The sequence below is a fragment of the Oryza glaberrima genome, chromosome 7, assembly GCF_000147395.1.
Source record: "Oryza glaberrima chromosome 7, OglaRS2, whole genome shotgun sequence".
Taxonomy (NCBI): domain Eukaryota; kingdom Viridiplantae; phylum Streptophyta; class Magnoliopsida; order Poales; family Poaceae; genus Oryza; species Oryza glaberrima.
The window spans coordinates 23815686-23829829 of record NC_068332.1 but is presented as its reverse complement, the minus strand read 5'-3'; the positions used below and the strand labels follow the sequence as shown (position 1 = coordinate 23829829).

Sequence of the window (14144 nt, the reverse complement as noted above, 5' to 3'; positions counted from 1 at the left end):
CTTATCATGTGATCTATAGAAGTCTAGAACCTACCACCTCCACTGAATATATAAAGAATTACACGTATCTTTGCTCCAGATGAGAAAGGGATTACGATTGATTGGCTTCCTTTTTAGCTTTTCTACGGCGCATCCGATGCTGTTTTGCAATAACAAAGGTCAAAGGGAGGGAGAAGGAAGGCCAAGGAAAAAAAAAAGAAGGGGTGGCAACCATCCAAAACACCTGAAAGGATGTACAAAAAGAAGAGCAATTTACGGATGAGTACTACTACTGATGATGATAAAAGTGAAAGTGAAAAGGATGTAACCATGACAACTCTCTCTTGGCAGCCATGGCATGCAAAGCCAAGCCCAGCAGCTGCAGCTGCAGCTAGCAGCATTGCATCTCTGATTGCATAGGGTTTCTCTCTCTTTTTTTCTTTCTTTCTTTACTGACTTTACAGGCCTCACTGGCTGTGATCTGTGCTGTTGCTGCAGAGATTCCCAAGGGGCACACATAGACACATAAAGAGAGGAGATTGGCATTGCTGCCCAATGATTGGGTGTATAAGTATGGCATATAATCCACATGAGAGGGAGAATTTAAGAATTTTCTATCCAATTAACATTATGCAGCTGCACATGCTTAGTTAATCTCTCTCCCCATTGGCAACATGTTTGCATAATTCTGAACAGCCATACACACACCTGACTGGCTGATTACTCTGCCAGAAGTGCACAGTTTCCTGCTTGCTAGCTAGCTGGATCATCTGCAGATAATAAACCCTGCAATGCTGAGGCAGAATGTGTATCATCAAATGGCCACAATCCACAGAGAATCCTGAAAGAATGGCAATGCACATCTGCAAAACATACATGTATGAGTGAGTAGTGAGTACCTAACTCTGATGGGCAACTGATAAATTCAAGATTTTTTTTCTGTTTGGTTGTCAATTTGTGAGAAGTATTAATAACAGATGCTGTTGGCAACATCCCTTGCTGCTTACTGTCAGAATGGTCCTGAGCTACCAGAATACATATACAGTTGTGCAGGTATCAAGAAAATCCCTTCTGGTCCGGGTACAGTGACAGCCGGGCTACCGGCCGCCGGAACAGGCCGCCGCCGGTGGCCGGTGGCCGGCGGCCGGCCAAGAAGGTGAGGTGTTTGGTCAAAGAAAAGTTTCAGAAGGTGGTGTTTTCCTTTGTTAATTTGCTCGTGCTGCATGCCGTGTCATTGATCAGAAAGTTGGCAAGACAGGCATAGAAATTTGGAGAGGTTGGTATATATTTGTTTGGAGGAACAGGAAAGTTACAGATGCTTGTTCACGTCTTCATGCATAAGCTGCTGGAGTTGTTGGTGGCACACTTCATTGGCATGGATGCTGCCTGACAGTGATGATAAAACTGTGACCTCACACACACTGACAATCAGTGGGGCTCATTGGTGCCAAGTACTCCTACTTGAAAAGTGATTTTGCTCTTCACCAGACATCTTGTTGGTACAAATTGATCTTGTGCTGTGCTTTGCTTAAGAGCCTTTTTTAAGTACATCTAAAGACATCCGAGTGATAGAAACCACACATGTCAGGAGCTTATTACTCACAATACCATCATATGGTTTCTTGTTCTTTTTTTTTTCTTCTGAATTCTGTTTTTTGTTGGTTGTGTTACAGTTCAACGAGAATGTATCCTATGCACATAAGTTTCAGGTACACACTCTGTGCACACCAACTAACAAATATCACAAAAAGAATCTTAAAAAAATGTATATATACTTCTAATAGCGTTACACCTATATACATAGTCTCAACTTCAGATTCATTATATTTTAGCTGTAACAAAATGATGAAAATCTAGTAGTTTTAGAGTGTAAATTTGTCAGAAGATCATCTTTTTTGTTGCTCTACGTATAATAGAATCTGATGATAAGACTTTATATATAAGTGTAGCACTATTAGAAGTATATGTACAAACTTTTTTAGCTTTCTTGGTAATATTTGTTAGTTAGTGAACACGAAGTTTGTGTGTGCAGGATATGTCCCCTAGTTCAACACTCCAACCAAGGCAGCTTGTAAGCAGGTCAATGGCAATAAGTTCATGGTGGTGACTGGTGATTAGTAGGATATGATTAGTTGAAGTCTTGGAGAGGAACTGAAAAATAACTTATTGATGTGTCCCCAGCGCAAGTTCATATGAGCTGTGTACTGTATCCCCTTCAACGCTGCAAGTAAGATATCCATATTATTACGTGATCATCTTCAGTAGACAGCCAAGAACGAACGTGTGCCTCTCTGTGAGATGACTGATGAGGTATCTCCACAACCTCCTAACTGCAAGAATTTCTTAGATTAATGTTAAGTTGTTAAAACTAGCTTGTTAGGTTTGTACTGAGATTTCTCAAATATCAAATTGTGCTATCATCAGATCTTCTGTCAAAACATTGATTGATAGTGTACTTGAAGCTGTAGTCTTATGATTTATTGATTAATAGCTGCTTAATTCATTTTTGGTATAGTAGTACAATGACTCTGATTATGTCCAATATATGTATCATCTACTCCGACTTTAATAAGTCAACTACTACGTTGCCACTGGATTCAGCTGATGAGGTTACGCATAACTGATCGTGCATATCCATGACATGATTTGAAATGTAGGTTTAAGAAAGTGATCTGTCGAATATCTAATACTTGAATTTTAGTTTTATGTTACATTTTTGGGGTCAAAAACAGATGTCATTTTTTGGACTAAAGAAAACACCAATTTTAGCCTTTTTTTTAGTTTCAGATACTTGTCATTTCAGCTTTCTAAGACTATGTTTTTGACCATCTTGTCCACTTTAGTTGCCAATTGTCTTCTTTTGCCTACGTTTAACTAGTCAAAACATCTAAATGTAAATAGAGGATTGAACTTTTCTAGATTTCCTTTGTTATAAACAGGGAATTTTTTAGATAATAGAGATAACTTCCAGTCTCTGCATCAACTATGGATACGCACGGCCATGTATTTAGGGGATGTGGGGTAGGAAGAATGTGTGGATGAGTTCTAGGAAGGTGCATGAGAGTAATTTCATTTGCCATAAAAAAGGGCACAGTGACATTGATGTGTAACTATTTTTTATGCTTCTATGATGCTTTGAGCAAAGAACCACTTGCAGTAAGTAAGAGACTGAGATAGTGAGATGTGCGAATGGTATCAAGCTTGCTTCCTGGCATGGACTGTCTACTTAATTAGCCACTAATTTTATACTGTCAAAACAAAACCAGCAAATGGAGCTTTCCACACAGGTGATGACACATACTGAAGTGGTTGCAAATCAAAGTAGGAGGAGCTCATGTAATCCAGAAGGATTGCATGGTTCAACTGCAAAGTGGATTTCTTGCAATGGCATGAAAGTACCCCTGATGGTCCATGTTACCCCATGTTCCTCTTATCTTTATTATATCCTTACCTCAACTACCTTTTGTTTTCCCTCATCCAAGTGCTTGCTTCTCTTGCAAGTTCTTTAAGTAGAAACATATTGTAGTTGCAAGCAATTTGATGCATCAGTTGTGGGCAATCTAGAGGATCACAGAGATATGCTAGTAAAAACGATACGAAAGCGAAAAGAGAAGAAGATCATCATTATAGGGTTTCCAAAAGGCATTGAAGAACAATATATGTCCTTAGTCAGAGGTATCAACAAACTTCAGTTACAAAAACATATGAAGGTATGAGTACAAATGCTCACCCTTTTGGAGGCTAGATCATTGATGCATAACTGCATTAGAGTTCACAAGTCATGAGTTCTCTATCTGCATAGAGCTTGGAATCAGAGCTCACACCTGGAAAACCCAACAGTGATATTATTTTAGTAGGGGCTAAATCTTGGATAGTGCCAAGCTCACATCTTAGGCTTAGTTGGACCAAGACTCAATGTAGACTACTCTGGTAGAGACAGAACAGTTTCTCATGGAATTTTTTTGTGGATATTGCTGCCACATTTTTTGCTGTAATCACTCCTGTCATTTTAATACTTGCATCTCTTTATTCCTCAACTGAATTGTCCCTATGATCTGGTCTTTTCTTTCTATGGGCAATTCCTAAGTGGACCTCCAGAAAGGGCAGGCAAATTGAGCTCCAATTTGATCAAGAAAGATAGTGGGGTGATGAAAGCAATGCATTGCTACCCTTTATTCTTCACCCATTTCTTGTTTAAAACAAGGTGATGGCAGTATGGCACTATTTGCTTGGCCTGTTTGGGATTTGGTGAATGTGAATATTGCCACAGTGTCCCATGCTATTGGGTGGCAACAATCACTAGCTTTTCATTTGTTTCAGTTACCCGTGAAACCTCATGGTAAATTAATAAATAGCATCTGGTACTAGTTGTAAAGCAGAAGAATGATTAAGGAAACTGTCAAGTAGTATGAGTGCTGAATAACTAAGGGACTGATGATGCTGGTGAGGGACCCAAACCTGAAATTAAGCAGGTGGCAACCCTAGTCCCAACATGCATATAATACTAATTCCAACCTTTTTTCTTTATGTGAGTTGTGCAGAGGAGAGGACAGCAGAATTGGACAGTTCCATTGAAGCTAGCTGCTTGTTTCTTCTTTTTGTTTGGAGGTGAAGCAGCCTCAATCATCCCAATGTAGAGGCACTGCTCCAACCAAGTGTTGTTCAAAGAATGTGGTATATCAGCAGTTCAAGCACATTGGTAGCAGGGTTTGTATGTGCAAATCTGTACAAACAAAGAGAATTATTCTAGAACATGTGTGTGGGGAAATTTCTGGCCACTGTAGTTTTCAGCTTGTGAAATGTAGACCTGCCTCCTCTTCGGAGATAAATGGTTGATTTCATTGGGGGAGAAAACTCCCTCCTCTTTTGATAGGGCATATTTTGTTTTGTCAGGATAAGATTCTGAGCGACAATTACTCTATTAATATTTCATTTTTTATGTGGTCCAAAATTATGACCAGAAGAAAGTTTTTTTAATACAAATTTAATAACATCAATTTTATGTCACAAACATTATGTATTAATGGAGTAATTATTAGTCAAAACCTTGTCCTAACAAAATAAAATATGCCCTATAAAAAGAGGAGGGAGTATAGGTGGCTAATCCAAAGACACCCAATAAGTGGAATATACTACCTTCACACATAAAAATCAACAGGGCAGTTTGCTTCCTCTAGAGTGTCTCATCAGATGCTTAGATTTTCTTACCCATCATAATCTTTAAGTGACATAATTTCCAGAACATAAAGTTCTTAAGAAGACCTCTCTAATCCTTAGAACTTGAATTTTTGACTCCATGAAAAGGAGTCTAAATCCTTGACTAATAGTTCCTATAAATGTTATATTCATATTCGGTGCGCTCTTTCCATGTATCCGAAAGTTTTGTAAGTTTGATACATTCATAGTGCTGAAAAAGGCTACCTAGCATGGGTCGGGGGGATACAATTCCACCTTCTTTTTTTTCCCCGAACACGCGAAAGATGTGCGCGTCACTATAGGAATACAATTCCACTTGCCATTGCAACATATTTTGGCACCATTTTATGCAGACATGAGTGCTGCACCTGTTTAGCTTGTGACTGAATGCAAGGTGTGCCACTGTAAATCATCATCTTATGATAGGTAAACTTACACATTGAAATTGATATTAAGCCACGGTTATTTTCAATTAATTCTTTTAGATGATGGAGGCTTTCAGAATTCAACCAATTACACCAAGTTGACACAAAAGCACCGAGCACATTCTAATTAATTTTATGCTCATTCAATTTAGAGCAGCAAATTTGTGTAAAATTTAGTATTAAACCTTACATTTTATTACCTCAATCCCATGTACAAATCTCAGGCAGGAGGAGAAACCTTTTGAGGCTTGGTTTAGTTCTCAACTTTTTCTTCAAACTCCCAACTTTTCCATCACATCAAAACTTTCCTACACACACAAACTTTCAACTTTTCCATCACATCGTTCCAATATCAATCAAACTTTCAATTTTAGTGTGAACTAAACACACCCTGAGTATGATACCGACGACCAGGAAACAGTCCAGATCAGAGGGGCAAATGCAAACCAATCAGAAATAATTCTGAACCCCACAGGCTCAAGTCAACATGCTTTAGCTAAGGAGATGAGATGAATCGCAGCAGCAGAGGGAGGAGGAAAGGGGGGAGTACTAAGCAAGCAGCATTGATGCCTCCATTACTCCCCTGTTTAATACTCTCTTCTTGGGAGGTTGGAGGAGATCACAGGACAGCCTGTGCCTGTGCCTGTGCTGCTGTGGCATTTCTTCAGAGAAGACTGTGAGATATCACCACAAATAAAATTCCCACTACTGTAGTACATTTCAGTAAACACCAGGAGAATTTCGAATTTCTCACAGCATATGTGCTTTTTTGGGGGTGCGGAATTGTACCAAGGATGAAAACTTTGGGACACATTCAGATACATTCCGATGAAACCAGAAGTAGTTTCTCTCAATTTTATCACATCGAATACCGATCGTGCTGGAGTATAAGTGAATTGTCCATCTTAAGCTTTGGGTTAAACTGGTTGGTGCATGTAACTCAATAGATCAAACGAAGCATGCTAATTCTAGTAGAGAACTTCCCTTCAGAAAATGTTGTGGCAAAAGTTTTATAATGGGAGAAACTGTATATTGTGTGACAGTTTAGTTAGTACAGTTGCTCTTTTTCCCCTGATGAGTGAGTGATGACTAGCAAGTAACAAGGGCCTGTTTAGTTCGCGAAAAGAAAATTTTTGGGTATCACATCGGACGTTTGACCGGATGTTAGAGGGGGTTTTCGGACACAAATAAAAAAACTAATTTCATAACTCGCTTGAAAACCGCGAGACGAATCTTTTGAGCCTAATTAATCCGTCGTTAGCACATGTAGGTTACTGTAACACTTATAGCTATCATGGACTAATTAGGCTCAAAAGATTCGTCTTGCGATTTCCTCCTTAACTGTGCAATTAATTTTTTAATTTATCTATATTTAATACTCTATGCATGTGTCCAAAGATTCGATGTGATATTTTTGGGAAAAAGTTTGTGGGAACTAAACGGGGCACAAGTAAGATGGCAACAAAAACAGGAATAAAAGAAATGGTGACCAAGGCAGTGTGGAACACCCCGGGGCTTTTAACTATTTGCCACTCTTACGAGTGATGCTTAACGATTTGCCACTAGGCCCATATGTCATAGACACATGAGAGCCCACATATTATTGACAGGGTGTGGCAAATCATTAATTGCCATGTCATAAGAGTGGCAAATAGTTAAATTTCCCGGAACACCCCAACCCCACTTCCCTCACCATTCCATTCACCAAAGCACAGCAGCACACACCAAGGAAGGCCTAGAAAAGAGAAAGGCAAAGAGGACCAAAAGAAAAGAAAAGAAAGAAAGAAAAAACTTGAAAAAAAAAAGCTCAAAAGAAAGCAAGAGAGAAAGCAACCAGGCAGGCAGAGGCAGAGGCAGTAGCCCTCCCTTTTTTTTTCTCTCTTCTCTTCTCTTCTCTTCTCTTCTCCCAATTCACACAAGATTCACTCACCAGCTGTGCCCTCCCATTCCCCTCTGATCCAAGCCTTTCACTCAAAGCTTCCAGCTTTTCCAATTGCTTGGCCACTTCAAGAATCAAGGAATATGTTCTTGTTCTTGGGGTTCCTCTGATCCGACTCTCCATCTTCCAGCTTCCAGGCTTCTCTCTCGTTCTGTGCCATTTTTGCTCTGCCTGAGCTCTGTGCTTGTTGCATTGGTCACTCCAAGAAAAGGATTTTGAAGGCTGGTTTTATTGTTCTTCTGTTCCTGGGATCCGAATTGCAGGCGAGCTAGCTGTTCGTGTGGAGGTTTCTTTCTTTCATTCATTCGCTTGAAGAATTCGGCAAAGCCATGCGAGCAATTCGGGATGATTTCTCAGGGCCTTTGGAACGCGTGATGATTCTTTGACCCACCATTGCTTCGGTTTTTTTTTTCTGGGAGAATTCTGCAATTTCGCGAGTTTGGTCGTTGAGCTCGAGCCGTGGTGGTGTTCTTGATCCGGTCCATGGGTCTCTGTCATGGCAAGCCGAGCCAAATCCCGGAGCCCGAGGCGGAGGAGGCGGCGGCGGCGGCCGGTGTAGCCGTCGCCGGCGCCGCCTCGCCGGGTCCGGCTGCGGCGGCGGCGGCGGCGGCGGCGAAGCCGGGCACGCCGAAGCAGCCGAAGTTCCCGTTCTACCTGCCGAGCCCGCTGCCGGCGTCGAGCTACAAGAGCTCGCCGGCGAACTCGAGCGTGGCGTCGACGCCGGCGCGCGGCGGGTTGAAGCGGCCGTTCCCCCCGCCGTCGCCAGCGAAGCACATCCGCGCGCTCCTGGCGCGGCGGCACGGGTCGGTTAAGCCCAACGAGGCGCCCATCCCGGAGGGCGGCGAGGCCGAGGTCGGCCTCGACAAGGGCTTCGGCTTCTCCAAGCACTTCTTCGCCAAGTACGAGCTCGGCGACGAGGTCGGCCGCGGCCACTTCGGCTACACCTGCTCCGCCAAGGCCAAGAAGGGCGACCACAAGGGCCACGACGTCGCCGTCAAGGTCATCCCCAAAGCCAAGGTCGGATTCCCGCCATTGCCACGCCTCAATCGCTTCTTTCTTCTTCTTGAAATGGAACACATGCCTCTGCATTTGACCAAAATAATTTTCCCTGCGTGAATTAATCAACTGCTTCTGCTCAGTTTTGTCGTTAAGATCCAATCATTTCTGACGTGCAGATTTAACTTATGGCATTCGGATTCTCCATTATTTTCTTTTTAATCGAGTTTTCTTTTTTTTTTTTTTGTTGCGGGGTTCTTTTAATCAAGTTCACTTTGATGCAACTCTGATTTTGCATCTTAGCTCCATTTGGTAGTATTTGGTAGAACGTTGGTTGATTCAAGCACGAGGATATTGGAAAAAAGGAGCCACCTTTAGCCGGCACTTCGTTTTCGTTTTAGCTCCCGGGGTGCTCGTGATTATTGTTGGGAGGTAACCTCGCCGCTTTGAGACCATTCGTGCCAAGATATGTCATTGCCAATGCCATGTCCATCCATCTGGACGTGGACTGCCTCCTGCAGCATTGATTGGCTTCATGCCATGCTCATGGTTTCAACGCTTGTCGAGTTCTTGGTGCCACCACCATCTTTTGTCCTCACGCTTCCATCATCGGGGTCGGGGAGGGTAAATGGAGCAGATGACCCTCTTTGGATAGATCTGCAGGTCAAAAAGGGGAGCAGAGTTTGCTGCTGAAGCTGCACAGCTTGATGCTTCAATTCTGTGGAAAGAGTTTGCTCATAATGCGCCTCCTCTGCAATTGTATGAAAGGGTCATTCAATTTAAGGCCCTGTAGATGCGGCCAGTCCAGTGCTTTTATGAGCAAAGCTGGCAATCCTTCTGTTGCCAATGCAAGGGGGTAATGCCCCCACCCTCCTCTTGGCTTCTCACATTCCATGTGCTCGTGTTCTTCCTCGGTCAATTGCAGTCAATTGTTAGAATGTCAGCAATGCTGCGTTTCTTGGTTTTATTCTTTCCAGAAAAATAAGATTGGTTTTATTCGTGTTCTTGTTGGATTTCTAATGGAGCACTCCACTTGTCACTTTGATACTGGAGTATATGTTCATTTCATTATAGAATGGTGGTGTAGCTTTGGTTGATTCTTCTAGTGTTATTCGTGTCCTGAGGGCATTAATTCCAGCAATAGGCATTTCATTTCTTTTCACCCATAATTGATCACTTATTGTCTGTCTAGTGCACTGTTGTACAACATTGAACCGAACAGTAGTTGGTTGTTGGCTTGCTCGCATAGGTGTCATAATTCGCGCTTCGAGATCTACATATGTTGCCCATTACCATGATAAATGGAAGTTGAGCTGGCATTGTTGTAGTTGCATGCTTTTATTTACTTACTAGTAAGTAATATAATTGATTGATCTTATAGATATAGTTCATTATGTAAAAGAATTATCATATTTTGCTTGTGGGTTGTTTACTCATTTGCAAATTTCATTACTCGTTTACACTTGGTAGCTGTTTACTGCAATGCCAGTTCATGCTGCTTTCTACTCTTACCAAATTAAGTCTCTGGGCAGATGACGACTGCTATTGCCATTGAAGATGTCAGAAGAGAAGTCAGAATATTGAGTTCGCTGACAGGACACAGTAACCTAGTGCAGTTCTATGATGCTTTCGAGGATGAAGATAATGTGTATATAGTTATGGAGTAAGTGTGCACTTATTCCATACAGTGCTCTCCTTTAACTTCTTTTTTTGCTGGGTCGTCTCCTTTAACTTCTGTCTTCATTTGTTGCTGTCATGCATGCGATTCTTGTCTTGTATACATTAGAAGGTTCAGAGATGAAAAAAAAATGTTATTTCATCTTGGTGGAATGTTTGGCTTTGTTCCTGTCATTAATGTTTGTGAAACTACCCTGATACATGAGAATCCAAGCATTTATATATAAATAGATCATTTTCTGTCAGCAAGGATTTGTACTTTCAATCTCAATAACATATTCCCATCATGCCGTGGTTACTATAAAAAATATAAAATTTCGTGCATGATGTTGATCAGAGCTCCTCTATGATCAGTTGTTTATAATTCAAGATAACATATCCCAGTCAAATTAAAAATCCAAGATACTCATAAAAAATGGTGCTTTCCTGCAACTTGCATCACTTGATTACATTTAACTTAATGTGATTGCCTTTTCTGTTTCAGGCTATGTAAAGGAGGTGAACTACTGGATAGGATTTTGGCAAGGTAGAGTCATGATATTTATTTTGTAAACAATGCTTGTAACTAATTCTGCTAGATTTGAGTTATAACTTACTTTCTTTCTTCACAGAGGTGGAAAATACTCTGAGGAAGATGCAAAGGTTGTTATGGTGCAAATTTTGAGTGTTGTGTCATTTTGCCATCTCCAAGGTGTTGTCCATCGTGATCTGAAACCAGAGGTAGGTTTGCTGCCAAACAATTAATAGCCAATGTTAAGAAGTTCATGTTACAACCTAAAAATTGTTAATGTTGAATATGGGCTCTAACTGACATAAGACATTTTCTCTTCTATTGTTATTTCTGTAAATTTTCTGAATTTTTTTTACCCAAAGTCTACTATTGAGTCTAGCAGTCAGCAGACCAAATGCATTATTTTGTAAATAACCATATTTGTTGTTCCCCTTTCCAGAATTTTCTTTTCACCTCAAAGGATGAAAACTCTGCCTTGAAGGTCATAGACTTTGGCTTGTCTGACTTTGTGAAGCCAGGTTAGATTTACAGAGTCCAGTTTTGATTCTTCTTTAGTATTTATCCTTGCCAAACCAAATTTAAATGTGTTGAGATATCATATCATTGCTATATTCTGCAGATGAAAGACTTAATGACATTGTCGGAAGTGCATATTATGTTGCTCCTGAGGTGCTTCATCGATCTTATGGCACTGAGGCAGATATGTGGAGCATTGGAGTGATTGCCTACATTTTGCTTTGTGGGAGCCGTCCTTTCTGGGCACGCACCGAATCAGGAATATTTCGAGCTGTGCTGAAGGCAGAACCAAGTTTTGATGAGGCTCCATGGCCTACTCTCACTGCCGAAGCAAAAGACTTTGTAAAACGACTGCTTAATAAGGATTACCGCAAGAGGATGACTGCTGCACAAGCTCTCAGTAAGCATCAGATTTGTTTGTCAGTGTAATATTGTGGCACTCGCTTTTTATCGAATGATGGTTAATTGCTCACTTGCATCATGATATCTGCAGGTCATCCGTGGATCCGAAATTCTCAACAAGTGAAAATACCTTTAGATATGATAATCTACAAGCTTATGCGAGCTTATATCAGTTCGTCTTCCTTGCGGAAGTCCGCTTTGAGGGTATGCATAAACCTTTGTGTTGTTCTTATCTGGTCTGTAAATGACTATTCTTGCTGCTTATATTTTTTTTCATTTTTTACGTGTGTCAAGTTATCCATGTACGAGCAATATATTGCTTTTGGTTGTGCAGTTTAAGTAGGCTTATACCGATATGTCTTGACTCTGATGACATCACCAACTAGCCATTTTAAGCAATGTCCATACATTTTGCAGGCCCTAGCTAAGACATTGACGGCAAATCAACTGTTCTATCTAAGAGAGCAATTTGAATTGTTGGGTCCAAACAAGAATGGTTATATCTCCTTGCAAAATTTGAAAACGGTAGGTATTCTCACCTTTGTTACTTGATCTAATTTATAGCATGCAATTGCTGAATAAGTAAATGTTCCTACAGGCCTTGGTAAAGAATTCTACAGATGCAATGAAGGATTCTAGGGTTATTGACTTTGTTAACACGGTAAGACTCTTTCATAGAACATTCTCTTGTGTTAGTATATTGGACTGAGATAAACACTGACCTGCTCAAGCCATGGTACTAGGTGTGCACTCTTCAGTACAGAAAATTGGATTTTGAAGAGTTCGCTGCTTCTGCTGTCAGCGTTTATCAGATGGAAGCTTTGGAAACATGGGAGCAGCACGCACGGCGTGCATACGAGCTATTCGATAAGGAGGGCAACCGACCTATTGTAATTGAGGAGCTTGCATCGGTATGATTTGAGCTGAAGTAACTTTTTCGCATGATTATTAAACATTTCTAACTGTTATATTTTTCATCTCTTAGGAACTTGGACTTGGTCCATCAGTCCCTCTTCATGTTGTACTCCAAGATTGGATCAGACACGCCGATGGGAAGCTTAGTTTCCTTGGATTCATTAAACTTTTGCACGGAGTTTCTTCGCGATCGATCCCGAAAGCCTAAGATAAAATCATTCTTGCATCAACCAATGAGGTCAAATTGATGGCTAAGCCAAATTCTCTGGATGGTGTTCGTTGTGTTGCGCGGTTTGAGGTGGTTGGAGAGGATGTCTTGAAAATCAGACAAAAAAAAGAAAGTGACAGTTTGTGTAAGAGGTGAAAATGTTCTTGCTGCTACTACTTCTACCCCTCCCCTTCGCCACGTCGGATTGATGTTGTACTGAAGCTGTGTAGACGATGTACAGATGATGAGGATAGGAAAAAGAATATGGAAGGGTTGAAAAGATTTGAGACTGGTGTTTGTCAAGTCTTGCATTGTAGTAGTGCATCTTTTGTCTCAAATAAGACATTTAACGTCTCACCCCTTGGTCTCTCATTGTGTTATTATGCCAGTATGCGACAGCCCTGAGGTTACAGATTCAACTGTGTGCTGTTCATTTCTCTGTACTTGTTGTTGCAATTGCTTCTACTGCAGCCTTCTGGTACCAATGCAACAATCTCTGCTCCTCACTGTCCATTGATGATGGGAGAATCTGCATTTTTACTGCAAGGCTGCATCTACCCAAGCATATGCATATATTCATGGCGATATGCATATATCACCAATGACCTTGGCTGATCCGCAGAAGCCGGGGATGTAAACCATTTCCATTCTCTAAAATTCAGAGTATCACCAGAATTCTGAAGAAGTGATCTCTCCAAATGTAATAAGATGCCCTGGAAGAGGGCTATTCAGGATCAAGACAAAACCACTTCCTTTTTTCAGGGTCTCACCCCTTGTTCAGCAATCAGTAGTATCACTGTCTGTTCAAGTGTTCATAGCAAAAGAAAAGGCATCACACAGTGACATTGCTGATATTGGTGTGTGCAATGCAATGCTGTTAATGCCGCGTTGTCGCTGTCTGTGCAAGAATGCAAAAGCACTGGATCTGGGGTGCCCGTACGGCAAAGCAAATCCGGTCAAATTCTGATGAAGGAGTCCGGCAAGATGGGACCCACTGACAGTCAGGAAGGGACCCAACATGGTTGAAATAATTGAAATGCTATTGAAGTTCTAAATTTGACCACCGATAAATTTTAAATTATCGTGTTTAAACGAATAAAAACTGCATGCTCATATTTAACATGCAATGCACTTTCATAACATGTAAGAGGTAAAAGTTTGGATACGAACAATATCCGGTGACAATTATTTAGGGACAGAGGGAGTAATCATATTATGATATTATGGTATTGCATGTTCTTAGATGGATAATATATTTGTGAGCAATTTTATATGTCGAAAGATGTTTGATGATCGTGAAAGGAATGCAAAATGTGTGAAGATTTTTGGCATGGTGTGCCACGTGACATGCCAAAGTTCAGGTTTTTCAGGCTGTATGGT

General features: G+C 41.0%; 1 protein-coding gene across 1 annotated transcript; it reads left to right on the top strand.

Moving 5' to 3' along the window:
- The first annotated feature begins 7336 nt into the window (after positions 1–7336).
- On the top strand, positions 7337–13121 carry LOC127780942 (calcium/calmodulin-dependent serine/threonine-protein kinase 1-like). The gene is made up of 11 exons (XM_052307936.1): positions 7337–8556; positions 10068–10198; positions 10697–10738; positions 10824–10932; positions 11163–11241; positions 11343–11639; positions 11733–11845; positions 12059–12166; positions 12240–12302; positions 12385–12552; positions 12627–13121. Exons 1-11 carry the CDS (start codon positions 8023–8025, stop codon positions 12762–12764), a joined length of 1782 nt encoding a protein of 593 aa, XP_052163896.1. The 5' UTR covers positions 7337–8022; the 3' UTR covers positions 12765–13121.
- Positions 13122–14144: the final 1023 nt, after the last annotated feature.

Coding starts and splice junctions, on each gene's coding strand:
- LOC127780942 (XM_052307936.1), top strand. CDS start 8,023: ATGGGTCTCTGTCATGGCAAGCCGAGCCAAATCCCGGAGCCCGAGGCG. Junction 10,199..10,696: donor AATGTGTATATAGTTATGGA/GTAAGTGTGCAC, acceptor TTTCTGTTTCAG/GCTATGTAAAGGAGGTGAAC. Junction 12,167..12,239: donor CCTTGCAAAATTTGAAAACG/GTAGGTATTCTC, acceptor ATGTTCCTACAG/GCCTTGGTAAAGAATTCTAC.